At 45.3% G+C, this 14,042-nt stretch overlaps 1 protein-coding gene across 1 annotated transcript in view; it reads left to right on the top strand.

Annotated features, from left to right (window-relative positions):
- Positions 1-6,345: 6,345 nt before the first annotated feature.
- Positions 6,346-14,042, top strand: part of STAB1 (stabilin 1) — a 490,754-nt gene continuing 483,057 nt past the window's right edge. The window contains exons 1-2 of the mRNA XM_088482458.1: positions 6,346-6,410; positions 6,844-6,959. Of these exons, the coding sequence (XP_088338584.1) occupies positions 6,391-6,410; positions 6,844-6,959 (136 nt within the window). The 5' untranslated portion in view covers positions 6,346-6,390. The remainder of the gene's footprint in view (positions 6,411-6,843; positions 6,960-14,042) is intronic.

The raw sequence follows: 14,042 nt of genomic DNA on the forward strand, positions 1-14,042 counted from the left end.
CCCTGGCGGCCACGCAGGGGCGCCACCCATAGTGGGCACGCCAATTTCCCACCACCCTTTTCCCTCTCTGACTGGCCCTTTTGCCTTTAACTGTCACTGCCTATCTGAAAAATCCCTGCGGGCCTGCTGCGCCTGCCCCCGCTGCCTGCCCCGCTTCCTGGCCTTGAGCACACACCCATCTGCCTATACCAGTGTTGGCTAACCTTGACACTCCAGCTGTTATGGAACTACATAACCCAGCATGCACTGCTACAGTTTTGCTATTAGGGCATGCTAAAACTGTGGCAGGGCATGCTGGGATATATAGTTCCACAACAGCTGGAATGTCAAGGTTAGCCAACACTGGCCTATACTATGAGCCAGCCAGCAAGGATTGGGCAGCTGTGGGCGGGCCGGGATTGATGTGACGTGAACCCTTAAGAGATGGCGTGTGATGCCATCCCTGCCCATGCCGTCTTTAACTCCACGCTCTGACTGTAGCGAGCGGACGGTTACTGGCTGCGTCGGTCTGCCAGCGGTGGGTGTGGTCCGCGGAAGCCTGGACCAGCGGAGGTCTGTGATCCGAGGAGGACTAGAGGAGTCGAGAACAGAGAGAGACAGTCTCTCTACAGATCGGTGGCGAGTACTGCAGTTGACACGTCACTAGCCCTCAGCCAAGCGCCTGACCACTACTATTAGTCCTGGCTAACACAGCTAACTTAGAGCTAAGCTGCTTCTGCTGGAGGATAGAGCCCGGCTGGAGAGGGATCAGCCAGGTCATGAGGAGTCAAGAACTACTGATAGTCTTAGTAGAGATAGTCTGATACTAGTTATGTGTGTAATAAGGAGGGGGGTGTGGTGGTGGTGGTCACTGGACTGGTGGGTGAGGTGCCTGTAGACTGCAGTGCAGGGTGAGCCTGGGGAAGGGAGAGGGGGGACAGATGTTGAGCAGCAACACCAGTGTGGTGTGGTAGATATGAGCTCAGCTGACAGCAGGTGCTGAGAGTGGGGGAAAGGGGGGGGGACAGTGGCAGAGGTGGTAAGCAAGGAAGGGAGCACAGTTATTCAGTGTGAGCTGCAGGTGCTGAGTCTGAGGGAGGTTAGCAAAGGAGCACTGTCTGTGACTGTGATTGAGTTCAGTGGGCATTTGCTGAGCTGAGACTGATGGTGGGGGGCTGAAGGGGGGCTGGCTGTGGAGAACTGTGTGTGACTGACTTCAGTGGGCAATGGGCATTTGCTAAGCCGAGACTGATGGTGGGGGGCTGAAGAGTGCCTGGAGGGGAGGCTGGCTAAGGAGAACTGTGTGTGACTGATTTCAGTGGGCAATGGGCATTTGCTGAACTGATTGCAACAAAACTTAAACAGCGCTCTATAAAAGGAATTTAAAGATATACAGTACATATCAATGGGTGCCATATAAAGATTAAAAATATACCAATTTAATGTTGTAATATAAAGAATTATAAAAAAATTATTCATATACACAGTGATTAACGGCCTTATACCAACACCTGGTCAGTTTAAAGTGCACTCAATCTTTGTTCATATGAGTCTGGTTCATAATATGAAAACATAGTCCAAAGTTTCAATCATAGGGGCACAGGGCCCTCTAGCGATGGTCCAAAAGCTGCGACGGGGTCCAACGCAATGATTTGGTATCCCTTTATTCCACAGTCTATAGTCTGGAGATCCCAATTATCAATAGATGATGAACCAAACAAATCCTTGGAATAATGCCCACTAACCAATAGGTGACCAGCCCCAGTGGGCATGCTAATTGGAAACTCCAGAGGAACTGCCACAGAACTGGTAATTATCTCCCATAAACTGGAGATATCCCTATAGGGCCCTGTGCACCTATGATGTTATAATTTCTTTTTGTTCCGTTAACAAAAATATTACCGGGTTGGGGAAGGGGGAGGCACTCCAACATTTTTCGCACAGGGTGCTAGTGGACCTAGAGCCGCCCCTGGATGGTTCAACAAGTATTCATTCTAATTTCATGTCAGGCCAGAACAGGTAGACCACTGCTTCCCTTCAGGATCATTAGACTGCGCCTCATATGTCACAACATCAGCTGTAGAATGGCGGGGCGGCTGGCAGAAATATGGTCAAACATTGAAGCGCGTAGTGTGATCAGATTTTTGCATCTAAAGAGCACATCAGCTGTTGAAATTCATTGCCAACTTGTGGAGGTGTATGGTGATAACGTCATGTCACGGAAACAGGTTTGGTGCACTACCTTTGATACGGTAGGACAGATGCTCAAGATGAGCAGCGATCCTGCCCAACAAGCTCGTCCTCCTCAGATGACAATTTGTGCTGCACAACGTCGTTCATAAGCAGCTGGGGTACAGGAAAAAGTGTTCACACTGGGTACTCAAGCAACTCACAAAAGTTCACAAAACCACTTGACACGGATTTCCTCTATGCCGGGAAAGATGCCTTGGTGCACTGTTGGAACAAACGCTTCGACAATTATGTGGACTATGGGCCTTATTCAGCAGTGGATGCAAGTGCAATCGCAATTGCCTACGGATCGCAGTTGATAAAATACGCTAATGCCTGTCAAAGCACAGCCGACATAAAGACTCCCACTGCTGCCTTCTCATATCCGTCCAATGTCGCTCTTCTGCGTATACATCGGTAACATCGATGCACATCAAGCAGTCACGCAACATGTACGCCATGTATGGCATGTCTGACAGCCGCAAACACTGCTGCTCTCCTCACACGCAGAGAGCTCTCATGCTGCATATGCAATTGCAATGGCTAATTCATGCACACCCATGAAACGGCGTCCCAGCGGACAGACACGCCTGAGTTTTTCTGACCATCCCCGTTACCACCCCAAAAAACGCTGACTTACTGTCACTCACCTAGCAATGGGTAGTGTGGCTTATACGTATATATGTACAAGTTGAATAAATTTACGCAATGAAAGGTCTTGTCACCTTATTTATTTAATTACCCTCGTATAAATAAATACATCTAATAATTCAGTATACTGATCTCCTGCAATACATTCTTGCTTTTGGTATATTTTTGGCTTACTCATCTATGTACTGTACAAGGCTAACCTTGCTTAGGCAACATGCTTTAAATAATAATTGATGACAAAATATTGGAATAGTCATGCAACGGTTCCCAGATTATGCAAAATAGTTGTAGCCAAGAAGAGACAGTTGACACAGACTGGATATAGGGAGAGAAGTATCAGACCTTTATGGGTCTATTCATCATTACTTAATTTTCACAAAAGCAGGTAATGAATATCGGGCCATTCATCAAGAAGGTAAAGCAGGAGCTTACCTTCCTCTGGCAGATTGTCCACTGTCCCCATACACTAGTATTACAGATATCTGCTGCTTACCTTCCTCTGGCAGATTGGCCACTGTCCCCATACACTAGTATTACAGATATCTGCTGCTTACCTTCCTCTGGCAGAATGGCCCGCTGTCCCCATACACTAGTATCACAGATATCTCCCGCTTACCTTCCTCTGGCAGAATGGCCCGCTGTCCCCATACACTAGTATCACAGATATCTGCTGCTTACCTTCCTCTGGCGGAATGGCCCGCTGACCCCATACACTAGTATCACAGATATCTGCTGCTTACCTTCCTCTGGCAGAATGGCTGCTGTCCCAATACACTAGTATCACAGATATCTCCTGCTTACCTTCCTGTGGCAGAATGGCCCGCTGTCCCCATACACTAGTATTACAGATATCTGCTGCTTACCTTCCTCTGGCAGAATGGCCCGCTGTCCCCATACACTAGTATCACAGATATCTCCTGCTTACATTCCCCTGGCAGAATGGCCCGCTGTCCCCATACACTAGTATTACAGATATCTGCTGCTTACCTTCCTCTGGCAGAATGGCCCGCTGTCCCCATACACTAGTATCACAGATATCTCCTGCTTACCTTCCTCTGGCAGAATGGCCCGCTGTCCCCATACACTAGTATCACAGATATCTCCTGCTTACCTTCCTCTGGCAGATTGGCCTGCTGTCCCCATACACTAGTATTACAGATATGTCCTGCTTACCTCCCTCTGGCAGAATGGCCCGCGTCCCCATACACTAGTATCACAGATATCTGCTGCTTACCTTCTTCTGGTGGAATGGCCCGCTGTCCCCATACACTAGTATCACAGATATCTGCTGCTTACCTTCCTCTGGCAGAATGGCCCGCTGTCCCATTACACTAGTATCACAGATATCTCCTGCTTACTTTCCTCTTGCAGAATGGCCTGCTGTCCCCATACACTAGTATTACAGATATCTGCTGCTTACCTTCCTCTGGCAGAATGGCCCGCTGGCCCCATACACTAGTATCACAGATATCTCCTGCTTACATTCCTCTGGCAGAATGGCCCGCTGTCCCCATACACTAGTATTACAGATATCTGCTGCTTACCTTCCTCTGGCAGAATGGCCCGCTGTCCCCATACACTAGTATCACAGATATCTCTTGCTTACCTTCCTCTGGCAGAATGGCCCGCTGTCCCCATACACTAGTATCACAGATATCTCCTGCTTACCTTCCTCTCCCGGAATGGCCCGCTGTCCCCATACACTAGTATCACAGATATCTCATGCTTACCTTCCTCTGGCAGATTGGCCTGCTGTCCCCATACACTAGTATTACAGATATCTCCTGCTTACCTCCCTCTGGCAGAATGGCCCGCGTCCCCATACACTAGTATCACAGATATCTGCTGCTTACCATCTTCTGGTGGAATGGCCCGCTGTCCCCATACACTAGTATCACAGATATCTGCTGCTTACCTTCCTCTGGCAGAATGGCCCGCTGTCCCATTACACTAGTATCACAGATATCTCCTGCTTACCTTCCTCTTGCAGAATGGCCTGCTGTCCCCATACACTAGTATTACAGATATCTGCTGCTTACCTTCCTCTGGCAGAATGGCCCGCTGGCCCCATACACTAGTATCACAGATATCTCCTGCTTACATTCCTCTGGCAGAATGGCCCGCTGTCCCCATACACTAGTATTACAGATATCTGCTGCTTACCTTCCTCTGGCAGAATGGCCCGCTGTCCCCATACACTAGTATCACAGATATCTCCTGCTTACCTTCCTCTGGCAGAATGGCCCGCTGTCCCCATACACTAGTATCACAGATATCTCATGCTTACCTTCCTCTCCCGGAATGGCCCGCTGTCCCCATACACTAGTATCACAGATATCTCCTGCTTACCTTCCTCTGGCAGAATGGCCCGCTGTCCCCATACACTAGTATCACAGATATCTCCTGCTTACCTTCCTCTGGCAGAATGGCCCGCTGTCCCAATACACTAGTATCACAGATATCTCCTGCTTACCTTCCTCTGGCAGAATGGCCACTGTCCCCATACACTAGTATCACAGATATCTGCTGCTTACCTTCCTCTGGCGGAATGGCCCGCTGTCCCCATATACTAGTATCACAGATATCTGCTACTTACCTTTCTCTGGCGGAATGGTCCGCTGTCCCAATACACTAGTATCACAGATATCTGCTGCTTACCTTCCTCTGGCGGAATGGCCCGCTGTCCCCATACACTAGTATCACAGATATCTGCTACTTACCTTTCTCTGGCGGAATGGTCCGCTGTCCCAATACACTAGTATCACAGATATCTGCTGCTTACCTTCCTCTGGCGGAATGGCCCGCTGTCCCCATACACTAGTATGGCGAGAGAATTCATCAAGCTCCGAAAATACAATATTTTCGGAGCTTGATTGCGGGAGCATTAGCCAGTCAGATGGTGAGTGCTCCCACTACCTGCTCCTTCCCTATGGGAAGGAGTCCCGGGTCGAGAAGAGGGATCCCTCCGCCCCTATCCGACTCCTTCTGCTAGATGTTGGGGCTCTTGTGCACTAGTGTCATAGTGTCACTGCTCTGAAAGGAGCAGTGAAGCCACTCGCGGGGGCAGCTGATTTTCGGATCAGCTGTCTCCGCGCCGGAGCATTGATGAATTGCTCTGGCGTTCGTGGCGAGTTAGAATGTTAATTATCGGGGTCATCATGAATAAACCCATTAGAGAGATAAATGGCCCATAGTAACCAATCAGCTTCTGTCATTGTATAAGCTAGATAAATGATAACTAGAAGCTGATCGGTTGCTTTGGGAAACTTCACCACTTTCTCTCTCTCCAAGGTTTGATACATCTCTATCCATGACTAGTTATCGTTTTCCGACAAAGCCTCAATGTACAGTAAAACCCATATTAAATGCATCTTCCTAATATATGTTCTACTGTTTTTGTTACAGTCGTTACCGTTTAAATTCAAACATTGTGATGAAAAGAAAACATTGAAGATAACCTCAGACTGCATGTCATGTGCGGCAGCTTATAAGTACACCTGTCCCAGGAATGCAGTAAAATTAAGCTCTGGAATGGGAAATGCTGGGTGCAGGTAAGGTTTCTGACTGTTGCTCTGCGTCCCAAACCTCCATCCCTGCTGCATAACATAAATTCATGGGAGTAAACCAGCCCTACTTTAGTCCATGGTTAAACGTCTATAATATATGAACCCGACATTAAATTATTAACATATAAAATCAGAGAAATGGGCCCTGTGCCCCTGTTGCCTTAGGCAAACAAGTATAAAGCCTTTCCATAAACTGAGGCCTGTAAATGTAAATCTTGTATTCAATATAATGCTGTTTCAACTTTAAAATTAGTTATTGTACTCCCATATACTTATATAATTTAATGCTAAATAAGTAAATGTTGTATACTTTTTTTATAATAAAATATCAATAACATCTCCTTTTAAGCAGATTTTTTTTTTGCTATGCAGGTATTACAGGTATTACTTGTAGAGTCTCTCTGATTTTCTCTTGTAGTTATTCAGTGGATATGGGAGGAGTTGTATTCTCACAACAGGGCTGCACTCACGTCTGTCAGATATCCATTGTACAACCAGCATGCTGCAAAGGATACTGGGGCACTACTTGCACAGGTATGTAGCTAACTTGCTCATGATTGGCTAATTCAGCTACTTACTGATTCCCTGAAAGTCGGGGCTGTGTAATGTATTGTGGGTATTTTGAGCTGGATGACCAATGAAAAGCCACAATCACTGACATGGTGACTTCTCATTGGTAATCCTGTTCACACCCCTGTGCTGAAGCCATTTTAAAGTGGCAAACAAAAACATTTAGGGGTAAATTTACTAACAATCGAGTCTGATCTAGTTTTTTTTTTTCAACTCGATTAGCATCTCCGCAACTCGGGTGATTTTCCCATTTTTCAACTCGCAAATTTACTAAGAGGTGAGTTTAGCTGAAAGTGAGTTGGCCGATGGTGAAGCAGACCGAGATTTCTCCCCCGAGTAGCAAGTTTAGATGAGATTACTCACCCGAGATTGCAGTGTTTTCTCTCTACAAAACTCTGCCGAGCGAGCAGCCTGCACATATCAGTGAGATATGTGAAGTCTGCTTGTGTGTTGTACCTGTAAAACACCGGTTAAATGATAAATAAAAAAGACGTAGGGTCCCCCCACACCCCAAAAGCATAACCTGGTTCCAAAAATTACGGGGAACAAAATGAGTAGGGTTCCCCCGTAATTTAGAAACCAGCACCTGGCTGCACCCGTACCCCCACTGTAAAATAGTTAAACAAAGATAGTACACACACCGTATACAGTAAAAGTTTATTACACACCTACCTCACTCACACATACTTACCTGCTGCCAGATGTTCACGTCCCCTTGTCCAATGTAGATTCCACGGGTGTACCTGAAAAAAAGGTCCTATACTCGCCTCCATCCTCGCGATGCTCTCAGTAGCATCCAGGGTTCTCAGCAAAATAAGAAAATGAGCTACGCGATCCATTCAGACAGGTGCAAGTATATGTTGTGACATAATACTTGCACCTCGCGAAATGACAGGTGACGGTGATCATCTGTTATTTCCCACAGGCTGCTAGCCAATCAGCGGCCGCTACATGTAAAGCGGCCGCTTACCCCTTAGTCCGTTAGATGGTAAAATAGAGTTAATAACCTGTAATGTATTACAAGTCATATCTGGAATGCATTTTGTTTTGATTGGAGGAAGAAAATCTGATCAAGCATATTTATCAAAGGGTGAGAATCCCAGCTGCCCACATAAATGGGTATTTTTGCCAGTGCTTTTTTTACTGCTTTGCCAGTGATGATACTGCATGTCCCTTTACATAGGAAAGCCTTTCTAAAAAAAATCGCTCCGGTAAATATACTTCTATCTTTAAATAAAACATTTTTTCAATAGCTAATAGTTTTTGCATCCTCTTTTCAAATATTTTGAACTTATTTTTTACAGGGTTTTTTTTCAGATTTCCTAATAGAGGAACTGATCCAGGCTTTCAGTACTACTGCACACGCGGAAGCTGGCTCACGCATGCACATATGCCAGAGTCTGGCTCTGTGAATCTCCATGATAAGAATGATATCTTCTTGCTAACTAATAGTACCCTAGGGTGTAAATCTACTAAAATTCATGTTTGGCCAAGACTTGACACGCTGGGCAATGCTGGGATTTGCTTGACTTTTTTGCACTTCAAGCCACGGATTTACTAACAATCGTGTTTGACTGTCTTTAGTTTACTGATGGTAATACTGATCGTGTTTGGTCTTGTGCGAGTTCAGTCATATTGGCCCTAAATCAATAGACCTGCCTGCCTGTGAGCTGCATGTTGTGCAGAAGCACTCCACAGATCAGTGTGATCTGTACAGGCTTATGTGTGTTACAGTGTAAAGAATTGGTTAAAAAATAGAAGTGGCAGCTTTTTTCGAGGGGCATCCCAACTTACCGAGGAATCCCAGTGCTGGGGTAACCAGTTTGGAGCTGGTTAATGTGATGGCAGGGGGACCCTATGATGTGTGTCCCCCTGGTATGGCATTACCCCCTGCTGGTTGAGCCCGGTGCTTGTTATTGGAAATACGGGGGAACCTCACACTGTTTTTCCAATACTAGGACAGGCTCCGAGGTCTGGGGCTAGTTATGCTTTTGGGAAGGACACCAAAACCCATATTTTTTCTGTTTTATAACCATTTCTTTACACTGTAAGACACAGAAACCTGCACAGATCACACTGATCTGTGCAGTGATTCAGCACAACATGCAGCTCACAGGCATTTCTACTGTATGTGATTCTTCTATTTTGCTGCAGGTTTTGTCCATGTTCTATCGTGTTTCCAAACATGAATCTTAGTAAATCCGCGAGTTGTATTCCTGTAAAGTCTCCAAAATGTAATCTGATGGCCAATACCTGTCTATTTGCGTGTGAAACAGTGATTTGCAGGCGAGTTTCATGCAGATATGCCTTTAAGCCAATTTTATGAACAGATCTTGCGATTTTTCACACCGCATGTAACCACGCTGAACATTTGCAACTCTGAGTAACTAGGCATGATTCAGAGTCATATGTCATGGGCAGAACTCAGAAGTGAGTAAACGCTTTCAAACCGATCAGCTGCACCAAAGTTAGACTGGTGCAAATATGTTCTAGAGTGATGACAGCTACTTTCACAAGGGGATGTATAGGAGCTGTGCGCCCACATAGATGTGGCCATCCCTGAACACAGGCGAAGACTACATGCAACTCTGAACTAGGTCCAAAAAGATTCATGTACAACCCGCACTTTCGTTTTGTCTAATTGTTCTCCTTGAACAGCAAAGCAAAAGTAACACAAGAGCACAAAGCTTTTGTACATTTTCACTGTAAATGACCTTTAATATGTCAATAAGCTGGCACTCACCCAATGGTTTGGACATTTGGCGAAGTCCTGAGAATAGTCATTATTACTGGGTGTAATGTTTATTATCTTAATGTAGCAGCAAATAAATCATAGAGCTTGTGAATCATTTCTATTTTATTTCAATCATCTATCCTCTTGTTTAGAAACGAAAAAAAAACAAAACAATATATACAAATATGTTGTAGAATAGTCGATATACATAATAAATAGTGGGGCTATTTCTGATAACTGGTGTATGAAATGTTCTGTTTTATGAAACCTCCATAATCATGGCTACACAATTCTTAATAAAGGCCCCCATATGTCAGCAATTAATTGGGGGCAATTCTGCATTTTCAAGATGATTGTGTAAAAAAAATGCAATGTATGAGTTTCACAGATCTCAGATTCTGATCAAAAAATTATTGGAAATGGTGAATAATGTTGTTCTACATATTGGATTTCACAGACCAATCGTGCTGTAGATTGCTAGTTTATGGTAACAATAACAACCAGCCAATTTGCACACCGTTACTGGTATTTTACTATTAAAATGGGCACTCTCAGGATTTGCAGATCTGATCTTCGGATGAAAATGATCTGCGAATCACTGTAAAATATCTGCAATGTATGGGGACATGTTAGTGGATTGGTCATACCTCCCAACAGTCCCGATTTTAGCAGGACAGTCCCTCTTTTTGCTTTTCCGGCACTGTCCCGCTACCCCACCTGTAGGCTGCAGTGGCAACACTCTATCATACGCATGAGCATGTCAACCACAATGTGTTGGTAGAGACTGGGGGCTGTCTAGCGGCTCCTGGAGAGCTGAGCAAGCCCCTGACATAATGAAAAATGGGGGCACGACGTGCGGCCATGCCATCAAAAGGAATACATAAGGGGCGTGAGTGTGCATCATAGTCCTGATCAGGGCTTTACAATTATTGGGTGGTATGGATTGGTGAATTGTTAAATCAGAAAAACGCAGAATTGGTGAATGCTTTTTATCTGATTGCTAATGTATGGGCCCCTTAACTTCACATTTTACTAGTTTCATAAATATATATACAAGAGGGTGTTTTGGCATTGTAAACCTTGCAGCAGTTTGAATTAAATGTTACTAGGAGATCGTGACTGAAAAATAAAACATAATTATGTCTAAAAAGATAATAATAAAATACACATGTGGAAAACAAGTTATACAATAAAGCACTAAGAAAATCAATGAGTATTAGAGTTAAAATTAAAGAACAAGAAAAAAACAAACAAAATAAAAAATAATAATTAACAAGGAAGTGGATATGCACAATCATAGTCTGAAAAGGTACCATTGAGTGAAATAATGATTCTTAATACTTAATAACTAAGGATCTGATTCAGACCCACTCGCAAGCAGCTGCTCGCTCGTTCGTGGACGATATTTCCAATCTGCGCATGCGTATGCATCCCAATACGCATGCGTGAACCACTGCGAGTGGTCTGGGAGGGCTCGCTCGCCCAGCTTAGACAGCCCATCTGAATGAGTGATAGGAGAGGCCATTTGTGGGTGGTAACAGGGGCAGGGCACTACTAACGGGATAGTGGAGATCCAAACGCAGGCATGCCTGAGTGTTGCAACGCTGTTTCAGAGGTGTGCATAATTAACACGCAGCATCATAGTTCACGTCATTTGATGGAATTTCACACTGAAGTGCTCGCAGTGCTTGTGGCAGGGTATTGTCAACCTCAAGCGCTGCGATCGCATTTGATGCTGCTCGATGTACCAATGGTTTCATGCACTTCCTGGAGATGATGTACGCAAGTGGGCGTCTTTAGACAGGCTGGTGGGCGTCTACAACCAAACAGAGATTGCTCGCCAAAACAAAGTGGGAGTGCTTATGACTTGCCCTGCGAGCAGCTGCCTTGACGTAACTTAGCCGAATTTCCATACGCTCTGAGCGAGTGATCGCATCTAGCGAGCGGGTCTTACTCTGAATGAGCTCCTAAGTCCATTCATCTGGACAATGTGCAGTGGACAGGCAAAGAATGCATAGTCCAACGCTTAAGTAATTATGCTTGGGCTATACACTTTCTGCTTATCCATCTATTAGGTCTGTCTGGACTCTTATACAAGGGTATGTCCTCATACATCCCTTTCAACCTTAGCATGTATAGAAGAACATGCTTATGGTATCAGGGGTACGTAATGTATATTATTATAACTAACTTATATATAAATAATTAGAAATCATATGGCTGGTGATGCTCCCCAGAGACAGAATCAAACTACTAGTGGAGAGAAGAGAAGACAAGCTGTCTAGAAACCCTGCTGGATGGAGAGACTCTGGGCCTGATTTAGCAAGGGGGCGCAGTTGCTAATACGCACGCAATCGGCCCATTGTTGCGTACTGCGCATGACTCGCAGTGCGTGTGTGCAAACTTGCCCCTGCGATCGGGACAGTGATTACGCAGACCCATCGCAGAGTCCAGGCCAGGGTCTGGGTGGGTGCACGCAGACTTCCTGGCCTTGCAAGCTGCCAGGACCAGGCCAGGCTATGGGAAGCTTTAGCCAAATTATCACAAGTTCGGATTAGTTCGGATTTCTCTTATTGGCTATACAAAACACGTGACAGTCGGATAGCCAATAGGATGCCATTTTTGAGATCCAAACATATGCGAGTAAATCCGAGTAAAACCGAACCGCACATCTCTAATTTTAAATGGACGGACTTACACAGCTGCTTGTGTGTGTGTGTGTGCGGCTATGCAATTCCATCCATCTCTGAATCCGGCCCTCTGTTTCCCTGACATACAAATATAATTTATAAATTATAGAAAGTAAACATACACCTATTAGTATACTAGTAATACAAATAGTTTTTTCCCCTATAGTGGATATAAAATAAATAAAAAATACACACATTCACACAGCAAACTACAAATACAAACCTTATGACCTGCACAAATATGGGCTCATGTAGAAATTAATTTTACAGACTTTTTTCCCCACAGAATGCATTTTTTTCCATACTACGAATGCACAATAAAAAGAAGCACCTCTCCATTGTACCTCTCTACTTTTACAGAGGCGTAATGGGTGTGGGTGTGTGTGTGTGGGCGGGGGGGCGGCGTGTTTTGAGAGGTGTAGAGATTGGTTGATGTTGCCCAAGTATAGTAAGGGCATATTAGCGCACATAAGCTATGTAGAGGTGTAAGTATCGCGACTGCCTCTTTCCTGGTGCAAGATGATGATCACCAGCATGAATATTGCTTTACTTGTTAAAAAAATAAATATTGCACTAGTGCTACCAACCTAGAACTGGTGGTAGCAAAAACATCAGCAGAATGAAAAACATGGGGTCCCCTTGAAATTGCCATTACCTGCACTAGGCTTTGCAAGCTCTGTAGCAGGGGAACCCCTAGTATTTATTTATTTATTTATTTATTAACAGTTTCTTATATAGCGCAGCATATTCCGTTGCGCTTTACAATTGGAAACATTGATAGAACAAAACAGGGTAATAACAGACAGACATAGAGGTAAGAGGGCCCTGCTTGCAAGCTTACAATCTATAGGGTATGATGCTTCTTCGCTATAATGACAACATGAATACATTTGGGGCTGAATTCTTTAAGCAGATCAGGCTTGATCATCCACCCCCTGCCCCTCCCCCCCTCACACAATTTGCTCCCACTAAGATACCAACTCAGTGATGACAGTACTAGGACTATGTCCAATATTCCCAACACCCCTGGTGGTTAATGTGTTTAATTGTAGAAACAAAGTATAATATTTCCCAATTTGTACAAATTTAAACACCAAAAGTTGATGCAACGGGGGATACGACAGCCGACATATCGGGCGGTCCTCACACACCGACCGTTCTGGTGGCCAACCGCCCGATATGCTGGCACCCCCCTCCCCCACCCGAAGAGCGCTGCATGAGATGGTACATCGTATCCCCAGATAAGTGAACCTGCAGTAAGATCTGGAGGTGTGATGTACGACCCCATTGGAGCACGCACTGGCCGATATCATGCTCACACACTGGCCGATTCAGAGCCGGACGCTCTGACAGAGCGCTCGCTCTGAATCAGGGCCGTCCCTCCTCCTTTTTGGAGCGGCCTCCTGGCCGCTCGCATAGCTGTGGGTGACCACCCACAGCTATAGCGAGCGGCCAAAATGATGGTTGCGATGGTCAAGACCATCGCGACCATCGGGCTTGCGACGAGACCCTTGCGGTAGGGTCTCGCTGCCGCAAGCCCTGGAATGCTTTTGGCTCTATCAGAGCAAAAGCACTCCCACTGACATCACTAGTGATGTCAGTGGGGCCGGCCCCAAACGGTAG

This window comes from Taudactylus pleione, unplaced genomic scaffold (genome assembly GCF_031769625.1).
Source record: "Taudactylus pleione unplaced genomic scaffold, aTauple2 ptg000289l, whole genome shotgun sequence".
Classification (NCBI taxonomy): domain Eukaryota; kingdom Metazoa; phylum Chordata; class Amphibia; order Anura; family Myobatrachidae; genus Taudactylus; species Taudactylus pleione.